This window comes from Cervus elaphus, chromosome 32 (genome assembly GCF_910594005.1).
Source record: "Cervus elaphus chromosome 32, mCerEla1.1, whole genome shotgun sequence".
Taxonomy (NCBI): domain Eukaryota; kingdom Metazoa; phylum Chordata; class Mammalia; order Artiodactyla; family Cervidae; genus Cervus; species Cervus elaphus.
The window spans coordinates 44,648,944-44,665,453 of NC_057846.1; the positions used below are offsets into that span (position 1 = coordinate 44,648,944).

The 16,510-nt window shown below is 39.6% G+C and overlaps 1 protein-coding gene across 5 annotated transcripts in view; it reads left to right on the forward strand.

The window, feature by feature from the left end:
- The window catches only part of HOOK3 (hook microtubule tethering protein 3), a 90,291-nt gene extending 79,590 nt beyond the window's left edge, over positions 1 to 10,701 (forward strand). For all 5 annotated transcript variants that reach the window (XM_043893518.1, XM_043893519.1, XM_043893517.1 and 2 more), the window contains one exon: positions 1,057 to 10,701. In XM_043893518.1, coding sequence (XP_043749453.1) covers positions 1,057 to 1,197 — 141 coding nt within the window. In that variant the 3' untranslated portion in view covers positions 1,198 to 10,701. The remainder of the gene's footprint in view (positions 1 to 1,056) is intronic.
- The last annotated feature ends 5,809 nt before the right edge of the window (positions 10,702 to 16,510 follow it).

Consider the following 16,510-nt stretch of genomic DNA (forward strand, 5'->3'; position numbering starts at 1 on the left):
ATATTACCAATAGATACTTGTCCATTTTCTTCAGATCCTTAAATGGTTTAGTTTCAAACTGAGTGAAAAACACATCCTGGCTTTTCTCACTGGGAAAATGGAGGATGTTGGGTCTCCCCAAAATACTGAGCCCTGACCCCTGTTTCCATGGAGCTGACCAGTGATGGGAGGTGTATCTTGTCTTCTGTGCTGGTTGCCCAGCTCCTCTGGGTGTCTCTCTGCCTCTCCTCCTGGCCCTGGTCCTTCCGCCTCCTTGTTGCCAGCGTCCACCTGCTCCCATCGTCTTGTCTGCAGTCACTGGCGGGAGGAGCCAGCCGCCCTCAGCTCCTCCCATTTCTCTGGCCAGCCTTCTCTCCAGCTCATTCAATGAGCACTGAGGCCGTCTTTCCCCATCTGCTCAGAGTGCTCACTGTTGGCTCCTCCCAGTTTAGAGAGGGCCGCAGGCTGCCTCCCCGCTGTTCGGAGGTCGTGGGCCCACGGGTGGGCTCCTCTCTGTCCTCAGGAAAGACCCCTGCGCTAAGTGGGCCCTCTGCTGGGGGCCGCCAGGAGCTCCCCTTAACTTGAGAACACAAGTCTGCCTGGGAAGAAGAGCAGCGCAGTGGTATGTATTACACCTGGTGTGACTCTCCGCCTTCAGAAGGAACAAGTGCTGTGTGGTCTTCTGTTCTCCCTAAACCCTGTGATTTCCGTACCCCTACGTGAATCAGCCGCTACCAATCAATCACCCTTTTCCTCCCTTGGAAAATCACTTGATACATCTGATCTGAAAGGGAAGTGTGTATGATTTCGTGTGGGTGATATAATTCCAAAGATCCATCTCTTATTATCTACCGTCCAGATTATTGTAAATTCAGAAAATTCAGCCTTCATTTCTCCACAGGAAGATTTGTACCTAATTGTTGGAACTAAAATGTCTCTAAGACCTCAATCTGTAATGAAGAGAATTACAGATTAAATCGTGCCGTCTGGCCCCACGTAACAAATTCTGCATGATGGTTTTCCGCTGTGAGAGTGTGTTCCCCTGTTTCCTGATGACTTCTTTTCCCTGTGATGTAGGGGATGACTCTGCACAAAAAGGCGGCCGAAGACAGGCTTGCCAGCACAGGGTCGGGGCAGTCGTTCCTGGCGAGGCAGAGGCAGGCCACCAGCACGCGCCGGTCTTACCCGGGCCACGTCCAGCCGGCCACTGCAAGGTAGACGAGTCCCGCCGCTGGGATCAAAACACCCGCGTTCAACACACACTTCTGTTACATGTAACGGCGTTTCAGGAAATTCAGCCCGCTTGTATTTCGTCTCTATTTTATGTTACCATTTACTTGTGTCTCATTTGAGGACTTTCTCTCTTCTATATCTGTAATGTTTTAGTTTCTCAGTCCTTTATTTTGTAGTCCTTTCAGTTCCTTTTAATGTGCCAAAAAATCTTTTTAAATGCCCAATTAAACGTGTTGTATATTAGTGTAGTACTTTCCTTTGTACGAAAATGTCCTTTCCCCAATGGTGTAGGCTTTGTAATGAATTAGATTTTCTGCCAATAATTGATATACAGTTTATATTCTTTATCGTGCCTCTGTGTTACCATGCTTTCTAAGAATGTCTTTGTTTAAAGGGAATTAATCTTTTTATGATGTATTAATCTGTGTTTTCAATTGTTTTCCAAATGCACTTCAAATAACTTACATATTTACTATATAAAATGGTTGGCAAGTGCACTTTTTGCAAAGACATAAATACATCGGCAGAGGTGCTAATCAGCTGTCACCGAAGGCCCCTGAGAGAATAATTTAGAGGGAAAAAACGAGTTTTCACATTGTTTTATAGGAAATTAAATTTGTCTGAAGATTTGGAAACTATTTTTAAAACATAAATAGAATTTCATTATTTCCTGCTATCTTGTTTGCTGGCAGAAGTGAATGTGTTGGTTAGGCTATTCGAGGAGAAGTTACAGAAGAAAAAAAATCAGGCAGTACATTCTTTTTTTTTTTCTTTTTCTTGTTTTGGAATATCACAGTAACTGAGGATCAGATTCTAGCAATGGGGCTAACACTGAATTTCAACCACCCTCCACGTCTCAATGATTTATTTTTTATATACTTCCGAGTCACAGGTAGCCTTACCTTTGGGGTAATTCCCTTGCTGACTTGCACCTCATTTGTCTTATTCCTTAATACTAACCCTTCTGTTTCTCACTAATTCCTAATACTGAACATCTTAATACCAGTCATAAGATCAGTAAGTGACTTCCTGTGTGTGATGTTTATGACAGGTCTGTTTCTTAATTCTGTGGATGAGTCTAAGAATTTGCTGCTGAGTAGATTCTCTCTCTGGTATTTGGTTGCCCCAAAGTGCTTACATTTGTTGACAGATTATAAACTGTTTATTTACGTTGATGAATGGCTGTCAAGTAACAAGAGATCGTGAAGCACTTTGACTATAGAAGGTGCTATATAAATGCAAAATATCATTCATTTGAACATGAAATGTCTCTGGCTCACTTTCCATATTGGTTTAAATATTTGGCCCCAAATTATATTAAATATATTCCCCTCCAACCTTTCTCTTGCACCACAGCCCATTTTTTAAAAGCAAAAATTTACTGAAATTAGGTTGATTGTTCGGTTTTGGTTTTAGATAGGTTACCTATTAAGAAGATTCTATTTCATGTACTTGCTGTTTGGAAGTTCAGGTTTCATTTAGTTTTGTACATTAAATATAAATGAGTAACTTTAAATCAAGCTAAATGTACCTAAGAATTCTCAGAAACTTTATTTGGATGTCTGATTTTAAATCCTTATTTCCTTTTTTTAAAGAAAATGGTGTTTTCATTTGTCCTCAGAAACTGTACCTGGAGAAGGGTATTAGAATGTATGCAGGAGTGACTCCATGCCTTGAGCTAATTTTTTACATTAAGTACAGAAGTCTGAGCTCAGTGTGAATGCCTCCGCCTGTTAAGAAGAAAAGCAGGAGGAGTTAGTAGGAAAGGACAGAACCATGTGAGTAGGTGCATCCTGGGACTTCTGGAGGCTGGGCAGACCCAAGCACATGGAATGTGTTGACAATAAAAGATTAAAATCTAAGATGGTTCAGCCTCTCCCACCCCCACTATGTCCTATCCCCTTATTTCACAAATTAGAGAACAGATCCAACTGTTTTAAAATAAGGCATGAACACTAACCTCGGTAAAATTGAAATTACTGGTAAATACACCAACAGAATAAGATAGACTAAAACCAGAGTCCCTGAACTGTTCCTTACGTGGATTCTATCCCAAGAGATGAGGAATTTTCCTTTTAGTTCTCTATTTACTAGCCCCGTCCTGGCCTCCTACCCACCCACCTACTCAGATTTGTTTCTCCGCATGGGAAAGTGCCAAGCTCCTGGAAGGAAATTTTCCATCCCATTTTTCTTCAGCATCCCATTATTTTGGTGTTTACATTCATAACCTTCACTCACCTTTACAGCAGGCTTAAGTTTTAGTATATCGCTTTCATTCCATAGTAGAAATGTTATTTCTAAACACTGTGTGATGTTTTTTGAAAAGCAGGAATAAAGCTGCACTGTCCCAGTGAGATCCCTGCTTCCTTGGCCCAGCTTTTGGGCAGGGTTTGATGAATTTCTCTTTCCCCAGTGATGATTATTAATCTCTAGGAGGTTTGTGCCAATGCACAATCTCTCTGCAAGTTGCGAGACGGTGGGCACCTCACGTAGGCGGGAGCCGAGCTGGGCTATGCTGGACAGATGCCCACGCACAGTGGCTCCGTGAAGCCCACGCTCCCTGGGGCAGTGAAGCCAGTCCTGACGCACCATGGAGTCAGCACAGAGTTACTGTGTTAAGGGTGAGGCAAGGCGTCACCCCAGACCTGAACTCTTCTAAACAAAAACCTTATTTTCTGTTTTCCTTCTAACCAGGGTGAGAAAATACAAACTTAGTAACGAAAGACCACAACAGCATACATTTTATATTCTGCAGTGTGTATTTAACAAGTTTGTAATGGGGGGAAAAATCCAGCAAATATTATAGTTTACCACATCTTCAAAAGAGAATAAAGAATACAATTGTACATATCTTAAGAAAACTCATACAAACTCCATCGTATCTTTTTAGTATATGTCTGATTACCTAATAACCAAGAAGAAAAGAAGTCCCAAAAGAAAAGCTCCATTTTCTTTCTTTTTCTTTTTTTTGGCCATGCCACGTGGCATGTGGGGTCTTAGTTCCCCGACCAGGGATTGAACCTGTGTCCTCTGCACTGGAAGCAGGAGAGTCTTAACCACTGGGCCACCAGGGTAGTCCCAAGGCTCTGTCTTCTAAACACTGATCAGGATTGAATTATTTCTGTTTGATAAAACTGGCTAGTGAGATGATTTCCTTATAGTAAGGATGATCTTGTCAGCTGTTGTTTTGTCAAGGTCTTACTGCTTTGTCTGTGTAGTGACAGCTCAACTGCATAAACCTAAGCTAAATGTTTCCAGTCAGAGGCATCCGCCCACACCGATCCGCAGGCCTCAGGAAGGCACGTGAATCTGTGCTGTTAGAGACAGACCAGCAGTCGGAGATGTGAGCGTAAGTGGGGTTTAAGTTGAAAGAGAGGTACATTTTTATTTATGAATTCTTTTACTCACACTTCCTTCTCAGTGGCAGTTTTATTTATTCACATCTAATGATAGAAGATATTTTTTGGAGTCTCTTGCTCTCTGACCAACATTCATCTTTTAAAGATAACAACACCCTGTTAAAAGTTTGAAAATCTTTATCCCGATATAAGAATTGTCTTGAAGCAAAATTCTTAATTTTTGAACTTATCCTGACTTCCTGCATTGAATCTCCAGTGGTCCAGATCTCAGGCTCCGGGAGCGTTAGAACTTTCCCCAGTTGGAACACGTGAGGTTTATCTGACAAAGCACTGGTAACCCAGATAGTATAAACCTCATTAGTTGAGAGCCACCTAGATAAGAACGTCTGTGACCCTAGAGGGAGAACACAGTGCTTGTTTAGCTGAGAGCAAAACAGCAACATGAGCTTTGTTGTCTGTTCCTTAAGCTGTGGACGCATGTTTTGACTTTTTATCCTCAAATTACAAAGTGACTCTGCCTAGAAATGGCTGTGGAACTGATGGAGGGGTACATTTCTCAGCAGTGATGTCTGTGTGGTACCCCGCAGGGTAGGAACAAAATAAGAGGGGATCTCAGAATCTTTGAAAATTATTTTTGCATGCTTTTTCCTCCCCCCCCCACCTTTTTATAATGATCATCTCTCTTCCTCTAGTTCCAACTGTCAAAATGGCAGCTCATTTTAGTAGATGTACAGCCCAGTTTCACTACATTTAGAAAGCAGTTTCAAAAAAAAAAGAGCAGTTTCAGAGCTTATTCTTTGTAACTATAATGATTCAAGTATTTTGTATCATGACGTTTTTATATGAGGGAGGCTATTCTCTGTGTGTCTGTCATCGTTTTTTACTTTCTATAAAGCATATTTAAATAATAATTGGTGTATGTTCATTTTATTGAAAAATTTGAAAATGTTTTAGTGACCAGTTTAAGCACGGTAATTTTATTGTTCTTAAGTTGTGCAATAAATAATGTTTATTTCTCAGAAGCCTAAAAAACATAAAATAATTTGCTACTGACACAGCTACCCCTCCCCATCCCCCTAAATCGTGGAAGTGTCAAAATTTTGCTCCTGTTTTTTCATAAAGTGAAGGACAGGGCAGGTGTGATGACCTCCATCTCTTTTCAGTCACTGATTATGTTCTTGAGAAATATGTACCAATAATTTGTTTTAAAACAGCCTTTTATCAACCTAATTTCCATGTATTTATAAATATAAAAGCTTTAAAATTTATATTTAATGTTATCCTGAAATATACTTGGATTCTTCACACTGCACTTAACATGATAGAGAAGGGACATTACTTGAGAAACAAGAGACCTGAACCTAATTACGGCAAGTATATGAGTCTGGCAATTGCGGCCTGACAATGCTTCCCAAGAATTCTGTTTCAGCAATTATGCCTCTCTCGTGTACTTTTCTGCCTTCTAACATTTTCCAATAATATCCTATGAGACAAGTTTGTATGCTACCTGTAAGAGAGCATAGAACTCTGAGAAAGTAATCTAAGGCTGCCAAGGCAGATCCATTCCTAGAGAGTAGATCGATTATCGGAAGACAAAAAGACCTAATTATAAACAAATATCCAAGCAGACGGAAGTGCTGACACCATTCAACCTACACTTGGTCTTAATAGTAATACTAAAGTAGTAGTTTACATAAAATCTTCTGACTTTATTACATGGGCATTCTGTTAAAAAAAAGAGTAGACAAAAATAATTTATTTTCTAATCGTCCTTCCTTTCTGTGGGCACTCACTGGGCACAGATTAACAGTACATGTTTGTGAGTGGAGAGGAAAGCATCAGTTTTCATCTTGAAACTGGTAACCCATTACTCACTCTAAACTAGATCTTTAAGACTGTGAAGATAGGATGGTGTGATGAGATGAGACCTCTCTGGTGACTGAAACTCAACTACCAACTCCCTAGCAGTAACCTGGCTCTGCTGATGTGTGCGGTTTACAAACCGTACACTCAGTTTTATGTCTACCTTAATTATACATAGTGGCCCTGCAGAAAATCTTGTTTAAAATGAAGGCAAGAGTAGACTTCCTATGTGCATATATTCAAGGGGAGCCTTTGTGTACCTGGTAACATGACTGTCAGGCTCTGAACTAGGTGTTCAGGGTCTGATGATGAAATCATCAGAGAAAGTGTGTAGGTAGCCTTGGAATGTAAGGACGATGGGGCTATCAAATACCCTAAGTTATATTGACTCAGAGCTTAAAAGGATAAGTAAGTATCATGAGAAGAGCAAGCTCAGAGTGAGAAAAATCACCAAAGCATGCTGGGGCTGTACTGCATGTGGGAGGCTTCCGAGCAGTCCTCATTTAGAGATCTCTTAGCTGACAAAGGAGAATAATTGGATTAGCATTAACAAGTATCAAACTTATAAAAGGGACTCGTGTTTATTCTTGGTGTAATTTGTCAGCCTGTGGACAGTGATTACTGTATATACATTCTATATATGTAGAATATATATATAGTGTGTTTGTTTTATATATGTCACTATTAGAGTTGAATGTCTTAATATTATTTACTACTTCTACTCACTTATGTATTATTTGTACTTTACTGCAAGACTCACAGCACTTTACTTACTAACATTAGATAAGTATTTTCCTTCCACCTTTCTGTGGCATTTTCCATGTACATCTTTTCCACTGGGGTTCTTTTCCTTCTTTTGGAAGACCACTAAGACAGCCGTAAAAGATCGCCCAAATAAATGGGCTGTGCTCTCTTCCTGAAATGTTTAAAGTCTGATCTGAAGTTCTGAGTCTAGAACTCTATCTGAAGCTGGGTTGGGGCTGCGAGTCATTAATTATATTTTATATTTCATGTTAATAAGACTCATGAAGTTAATACTTACGAAGCCAAGGTCTCTCACAGACACACTTTAAACTCCTTGTTGCCTGGAGTTGCATTAATAAAAAGTGAACAGTCTTCTGGTTCATCAGAAGATGCTCTCACCTTTCATTTACCTGTCTCCTAAAATACAGACTGGCAAACTCTACTTCACTTTCATAGTTTCTTCATCATTGCATGTACTCAGACACAAGAGAAAGAAAGCCAGACTCCAGGAGCTGTGATGTCCAAGAATCTGGGAAACGCTGGGATTGAGGTGATGGGGAAAAGCAGATACTAACCATGGCAGGATGCTACAAAAGTGGTCTTAGTTCTGCTATAACATATGCCTTATGAACCTGGCCATTTTCTTAAGTTCAAATATGGCAAAGTTTCCAGCTTTTTTCTGTTGAGAGATGTTTTGTGGAGTCAGGACTCTCTTCATTTGTACTTGAATATATTTGTATTCAAATTGTGGTCAAAACGTACTGAAATATTTGTTGTTACATAAACATTAACACAGTGATTACTGCCAAAGAACAGGGAGATATGCTCATTAAGAACAATCTCGTAAGAGTTTTGTCTTATGTTTAGATGAGAGAAGTGCTTTTAGAGCGTGAATAGTTTCTGCAGTGCTTGCTTCTATGTTAACCTCTGTTCTGCTGATGTGCTCGGCGTGGGCAGGTCACCTGGAAGACAGCAGCACAAATAGAGAAGGCTGGACTCTAACCTGGGAGAGGAGAGCCACTCCTTATCCTCCCAGAGTAAAAAAAAAAATTAAACACACAGTCACACTCACACATGGGGACAGAACGTTGAATGGATAAATCATCTTCTACATGTCTTGAGCATCCTTTGGCTTCTTGCTAATCTATTTAAGAGCAGATTCTAGACCTGCATTGTCCAATCCAATAGCCAATTCACAGCCACACGTGCTGGTTTAAATTCAAGTAAAATTAAGACTCCGGTTCCCCAGTCCCCCAGCCACATTTCATCAAAGGCCACCCGTGGAAAGCAGTTACTGTACCAGACAGCACAGATCCAGAACGCGTCCATCATTAAAGAAGGCGCTTTTGACATTTGGTGCCCAAAGAGAGAGTAAGGATGAAATAAAGACGTTCAGTTAACTTATGATACACTTATAGATTTTTCTGGCATCATTAAAGAAAGATATTTTTTTTTAATAAAAATTAATACCAGCCCTTTTTAAAGACCTTGAAAAATCAAAACCCCATTCTTTGAAACTAGTTTTCAATATATTTTTTTAAACAGAATCTTAGCACTTTACTTTTTAAAGTGGTATAATTAAATGACTTCATAAATCATAACTTAGTATCTTCAGGTTCTTCCCTTTTTTAAGTAGTCTTTTAAAATTGATGATAGTTTCTAACACTTATCCAGCAGAAACTGATGAATGCTTATTTATTTACAAGTAAAAGTTGATAGACGACATAGTCCTGTATTTTAAATCTATTCTGTTTCTTTCACATCTATATAGATCTAAGGAGATTTGCCAACAGTTTTTTCATTTCTGCCCCCAAAATCACATTTGATCATCTTTCACCTTAAAGGCATATCAAGATCCAAATAGTTTCTTTGATTTTCTTCCTAGTCTCTTGCTCTTAACTACTTAGGTTATGAATCAAGTTAAGTTTCATGTATGAAGCAGATTTTATTCCAGCAACTTAGTTAATGAAACATTTTTTTTTAAGATTTATTAATTGCCTTGGCTTATTACTAAAGCGCTTAGCATGACTCAACAGATCTATACAAATGCATCTTTGAATTTTTTAACGAATAGAAGAGACTAATTGCAGCTCTTTGGAGTCAGCTTGGTATTTAGTGAAAACTGTACTGTCAGAAAGTCAGATACTTTCCTCTGCCTTTTCAGTCTTTTTAATCAAGCTGCAGACTTGATCCAGTAGTGTCAAATTACAAACAACTGTAAAGAAATTCTTACTCAAGTACAGATGGGCACATGGCATGATTTGAGTTTATTATTTTTTGGTGGCCGAATTTAAGTGTATATTCTGCAGAGACTCATATTCTTAGTTAAGGGAAATTTTCAAGATGCTTGAAATAAGAAAGAACATGCTAGTATAAATACAGGAAATGACTGTACACAAATGCCAATCAGCGATTTGGGGCCTTTTAATTTTTTTAATAGTCTTTTGTTTTTTTAATAGTCTTAGTTATTAAAAATTCAAATGCACTAATATGCCATTGCTGTCACTAACTTTGCTGTTTACAGATTATATGTAATTCATACTGCTTTGTGCTCAGAAGAATAATTTCCAGGTTTAATCTTGTTTTGCAATTTTGTGTTTTGAAATTTGCCCCACCATTTATAACACCCAATTTTTGGTTGTGTAATGAATGGTAAAATTCAAACATATCTAATAGTTTAATAATTTGCCTTATTTCAGTTAACAAATTCTATCAAAGATTTGGGGATAGAAAGAGGCTTTTTTTTTTCCTACAGTATTTTTTAAACCTTTCAGACGAGCTGGAAAACACTTTAGTACATTAGAGTTGGAGTTGTATTGGTTACAGTCCCAGCTCTATAGCCTTATACTCATGTCTTAAGTATTACTGATTGTTCTATGAATTGTTAGTTTGATATTTGACATTGTAGTTATCCACCTTGCAGTTTAGCCTTTGCAAAAAGGATATTGCTAGGTATGTTCTTATTTCTGGTTGACTATTGAATTTGTAATTTCACAGTTTCATTCTGAGTCATGATAATCCCAAAAGGAAACCCATGTAGGACTAAATTTTTCACCTCACAAATGAATCAGTGCAGTTTCAGCAACCTCATACATAAATGCATCCAAGCAATGTCACACCTGTTTACCAGTCATTGACTCTGTTAGATTCATGAGTTTTCTCACCGTTTCTCTGAGATAAATGACTTGTTAGAGAGCCTCATTAAGAAATTTTCACCAAAATCACAAAAACACGAAGTCCAAGAAATCACCAGAAGACAGATTTTTAATTTTTTGAAACCTTATATTGTATTTCCTTTTGATGTCACTTATTCATTTTAATTTTATGACTGCCAACTTGTTATGGTATTAATTATATGTATATGTTTATATGTATGCATATAATATATGTATATGTATATGAAGAATAAAGTTAAGATTTGGTCAAACTATATTTTCCCATTCAAGTACAAAAATGTTTTCAAGGCTGCAAAAAGTGTACAGTTGTTAAACAAGTTGTAAATAAAGACTTGTATAAAAATTCAGTTTAGATTATTTTTTCTTCTCTTAAACCCTGACACAAACACATTTAATAATTGTCTTAAAGTATTCATCCACTTGCCATAGTGTCCTGTCAATTTAGATGTTATGCCACTGACTTACTGTAAATCAGGAATGTTCTGTGAGCTTTTTCCCAGTACGTAGGATGGGTTTTCTTTTGATTTAGGCTGGCACATAGCGTGTGTAAGTTGATTGTCCAAAGTTCTGAGGGATGAAAGGTAAACCTGGCTTCTCCCCTCTTCACAGACAGTCTAACAGGAGCCATGGTAGGTAGGTTACCTTCTTTCACAATATATTATTCTTGAAGCATCCTATTTAGGCCATGGGGCTTCCCAGGTGGCTCTGTGGTGAAGAAATCACCTGCCGGGCAGGAGATGTGGGTTTGATCCCTGGCTCAGGAAGATCCCCTGGAGGAGGGCATGACAACCCACTCCAGTATCCTTGGCTGGAGGATTCCCATGGACAGAGGAGCCTGGGGGGCTACAGTCCGTGGAGCACAAAGAGTCGGACACAACTGAGCGACCAAGCACAGCAGAGCACAGAGTGGAAGCAACTGTGGAGATGTTGATTATATTGATAATTCCAAAGTGAAGTTAGTACCAGGATTAAATACAAACAAACCAACCCTGTTATGTCCCTGGCCAGAATAGTGCTCATTTTAATGTGCATTTAAAGATGACATTTTAGTGCCAGAAAGCAAAATATAAGTGTTCTTCCTTCACCAGCGTGGAGCAACCATATTAAATTTAGCCTTTATTTAGAGTGTCTGCCCTGAGGACTGAATATTGAAGCGAAGGGGAAGGGAGTGAGAAGGTAGGTTGAATCACAAAACTGAAAGCAAAAAATATATATATATATATATATTTTTGCCTTCAAACAGCCGTGTGATCAAATGGGGGCCAACACAGGAAAGTTCCCACCTACTGTGGTCCAGCCGGAAGACCCCAGCCGGCCGTGAGGATGGTTCGCGCCATCTGGTCATCCCTGCGGCACAGAGCGCGCGGCTTTGGCGATGCCGTACCCTCCCCGGGGCTGGGACAGGCCCAGCCACTCTCCATCGGAGCTCCTCACTCACTCACAGTTCTGGTGACGGCCACGGCTAGGGTTGTCTGCAGACTGATCTCCCCTGTGTGGCACCCAGACTGGGGTGTACAGGGCACCCGGGAGGGATCAGACCACTCCTCACGCAAACTCCTGACGTGGCCAGGGGGACCACTCACTCGGAGTCTCGGGGGAGAGGGGCCTGCTTGATGCAGCTGCTTCCCCCAAGCAGGAGGCCTGAGAAACCCCAGAGAGAGCTCCAAAGCTTGTCAGGACCCAGCCTCCGAAACCTCAAGCATCAGTTCTTTATTTGTCAGGATTGTCTCGAACTCTACCAGGTCCAAGGGGCTGACCCTCCACTTCGCAGTTACTCTAGCTGCGTTGTTCTGGAGTCAAAGATCAGGAAGACTGTTGCTATGAAGGTCATACTCCTGAAGTCAGAATATTTTCCTGTTTTCTAATCCCCACGCCAAATGCACCCCCAGGGGTGCAGAACCACCAGGTATGTAACTAAAACTGTGAACAACACCTGCAAAGCTTGAAGCCACAAAAAACACTCAGGCTTCTTTGGACAGGTATCTAGTTGTATGTGAAAAGTCATAAAGTGTTAGTTGCACAGTCATGCCTGACTCTTTGCAACCCCATGAACTGTAGCCCGCCAGGCTCCTCCATCCATGGGATTCTCCAGGCAAGAATACTGGAGTGGGTTGCCACTTCCCTCTCCAGGGGATCTTCCTGACCCAGGGACTGAATCCCGGTCTCCTGCATTGCAGGCAGATTGTATGTAACATGAGCTCTAAAATGTTTCCACTCCCTACTTTGGCAGTTAACTTCTGGGATGATATTTTAAGAAATTTGCCCCAAATATGAATGCTTCTGTGTAGTGATGAACTGTCCGTGTTCCTTGCCGAAGTCCTCCGTCTGCACAATGGCTCCTCCTAAAGGACACATGTTCAGACATCTCCCCCACGTCCCAGGCTGGCATTGTCAGTTTTTTCCACTCTACTGAATCCTTCCTGTTAACATACAAGCATGCTGCCTTTTCTCATATCTCCAACCTGTCTTTATTAATGAATTATTTTTCATTTTTAAACTGTATTTTTAAGTGTGCAGTTTAATAATTTTTGAAATGTATAACATGATGAACCCATCAACGATCAAAATAATGACCACTTCCATCACCCCAGAAGGTTCTCTCAGACCCCCTGGTGATCTCTCCAGGCCCTCCAGCTCCCCTCCATCCATCCATATCCCTGGGTGACACCTCTGCTTTCTGACACTGTGGCCTGTTCTACATAGTGTACGATTCTATGTAAATGGGATCCTGCAGTGTGTACTCATTTTTATCTGGCTACTTCTACTCAGCATAATTAGAGGTTTATCCATATTGTGTGTATCCATAGTTCTTTTTATTGCTGAGTGGTATTCCATTGTGCAGGTATGCTATAATTAGTTTATTCATTCGCCTGTTCATTTTATTTGAATGTTTCCAATTTGCAGCTATTCCGAATGAAGCTCTGTTTGGATGTGTGATTCATTTCTCTTGGTTAAACACCTAGAGTGGAATAGCTAGGTTACAAGTAGATTTAGATACTGTATTTATACATATTACCAATTTTGACTTAATTTTTTTATATGGTGCAAGTGCGAGGTATGAATTGTAGGAGTTTTTGGTTTACTTGGATAGGCATATAGAATGATTCAGCACCATTTGTTGAAATTATCTTTTCTCCACTGAAATGCATTTTACACTTTTGTTGAACATCTGTTGTCTATATGTGTCTTATTTCTGGATGTCAGCTGTTACATTGATCTGTCTTGACACCAGTAATACCCCATCTTGATTATTGCAGCTTTATAAGAAGTGTTGAAGCCACACAGTGTAAACCCTCCATCTTTTTCCTATTTCAAAGTTGCTTTAACTGTTTAGGTCCTTTGCATTACTTACCATATGAATTTTTTTAATTTTTTTTTTTATTTTTTGGTGTTAGTTTTTCCTCATACTCTTTATTTTTTCCATTTTGTTTATTATTATCTGGCCCCACTATACGGCATGTGGGGTCTTAGTTCCCAAGCAGGGATCAGAAACCTGCCCCTGCAGTGGAAACACAGCATCTTAACCACTGGACCACCAGGAAAATCCTCCCGTATGAGTTTTAAAATCAGCTCATCAATTTCTACAGAAGAAAGCCTGCTGGGATTTTGATTGGGATAGTGTTAAATCTATAGATCAGTTTGGGAAAGTTGACACCTTAATATTAAGTTTTTCATCCACAATAAATTAATTAAAAAAAGTTTTTCATCCATTTATTTAGGTCTTCCTTAATTTCTCTCACCAATGTTTTATAGTTTTCAGTGTACATTTTTTCATATCTTTTTTCAGATTCATCCTAAGTATATATGTCATATTTTTGATGCTTTTGTAAATAGTATTATCTTTCCATTTTAATTTCCAGTTCCATGCTGACACATAGAGATACATTTGAACTATCTCTTGGTTTGCTTAATTTTCTTTATTTTTTTGGTTTTGATTTCTAGCTCATTGATACCTATTCTGATATTTATTATTTCCATCCTTAAACTTAGTCTTAATTTGCTCTTCTCTAATTTCTCAAGGTAAAAACTGAGGTAATTAGCTTGAAACCTTTCTTATTTTCTAATACAGGCCCTTAGTGCTAAAAGTTTCCTTCTCATTACTACCTTAGCCTCATTGCAAGGTGGATTCTTAACCCCTGGACCACCTGGGAAGCCCCCGCCTGTCCTTTGAAGCTCTGAAGCCAGGCGCTGACTTCTCCTCTCTAGCTGCGGAAGTCCTAGATGGCATCTGCTTCCAGTAGAAGACTGTTCTGTCTGCACGGAGTATCTGTTGTTCAGCACAGCCACCTTCAGGAATTACCTTAGCTAGATCTTCTGGTAACTTGCTACACCTTCTGTATCAGCACTTTTTCATTTTTATGCTATACAAAGAGCTTCTTTCCTTAAACCTCAGGATTAAACCCTGCTACTTCAAACTTTTCCTCTGCAGCCTGCTCACCTCTCTCAGCCTTCACAGAATTGAAGAGAATTAAGGCCTTACTGTGGATTAGGCTTTGGCTTAGGGGGATGTTCTGCCTGCTTTGATCTTCTATCCAGACCACTAAACCTTCTCCATGTCAACAGGAAGGCTGTTTCACTCTCTTTTCATTCATGTGTTCACTGGAGGAACACTTGTGATCTCCTCCAAGAAGCTTTCCTCTTCATTCACAACTTGGCTAACTGGTACAAGAGGCCTAGCTTTTAGCCTGTCTTGGCTTTCAACATACCTTCCTCACAAAACTTAATCATTTCTAGCTTTTGATTTAAAGTAGATGTATGACTCTTCCTTTGACTTAAAACACTTCCTTTTACTTAAACAGAGATCAGTGTACGGTGCTAGCTGGCCTAATTTCAAAATTGTTGTGTCTTGGGGAACCGGTAGGCCCAAGAGATGCGGAAACAGCCAATTGATGGAACCAGAACACACACATTTATCAATTAAGATCCCTGTCTTAGGTGGGCATACTTCGTGGTACTTCGACAGTGTTTCAAAACCTGATATATATATATATATGTATCACCAAAGATCGCTGATCACAGATCATCATAACAAATATAATAAGAGTGAAAAAGTTTGAAATATTATGAGAATTACCAAATTGTGACACAGAGACAGACTGAGCAAATACTGTTGGAAAAATGGTGCGAAAAGACTTGCTTAATACAGGATTGCCACGCACCTGCAACTTGTGAAAAACACAGTATCTACAAAGTGCAATAGAGCAAAGTGCAATAAAACGAGGTATCATCACTGCCTCCATCCTACTTCTAAAAAGCTAGTCCCGAAGTCAAGCTTGGGGAGTGAGTGACAGGAGGTGGGATCACTGGGAATCATCTGGAGGTGACCGCTTCCGGTGAGCCTTCTGCTCAGCCTGTTTGTTCTTCTGCACGTGGTATGTCTTATTGCTCTGGCTGATTTTAAAGGCATCATTGGTTTTAAGCAATTTGACTTTGATTGGCCATTATGTCTTTTTCTTTTTTTCACACTTCTTGAGTTTGGCTTTTATTGAGCCTCATGGATCCCTAAGTATATACTTTTCCTCCAGCTTATAAAAATTGCAACCCTTATTTATTCAAATACTTGTCTGTCTCCCTGCTCTTCCTCATTGGGAGCCCCAGTTACACATGTATTAGTGAGCTGAAGTCCTTGAGGTTCACTGGTGCTGTTAATCTCTCTCTATGTTTCATTTTGGGTAGTTTCTACTGCTATGTCTTCAAATTCACTTTTCTTCTGTAATGTCTAATTTGCCACTAATGCCACACAGTATACTTTTCATTTCTAGAAGCTCTAATGTTTTATTATTTTATATACTATATATATTTTTTCCATGTCTCTACTTAATATGTTTAATCTCTCCTGTCGCTTCTTGACCAATATAGAACACAATTATACCTATATTAATGTCCATGTCATTAAAAGATGCTTGCTCCTTGGAAGGAAAGTTATGACCAATCTAGATAGCATGTTAAAAAGCAGAGACATTACTTTGCCAACAAAGGTCTGTGTAGTCAAGGCTATGGTTTTTCCAGTGGTCATGTATGGATGTGAGAGTTGGACTGTGAAGAAAGCTGAGTGCCGAAAAATTGATGCTTTTGAACTGTGGTGTTGGAAAAGACTCTTGAGAGTCCCTTGGACTGCAAGGAGATCCAACCAGTCCATCCTAAAGGAGATCAGTC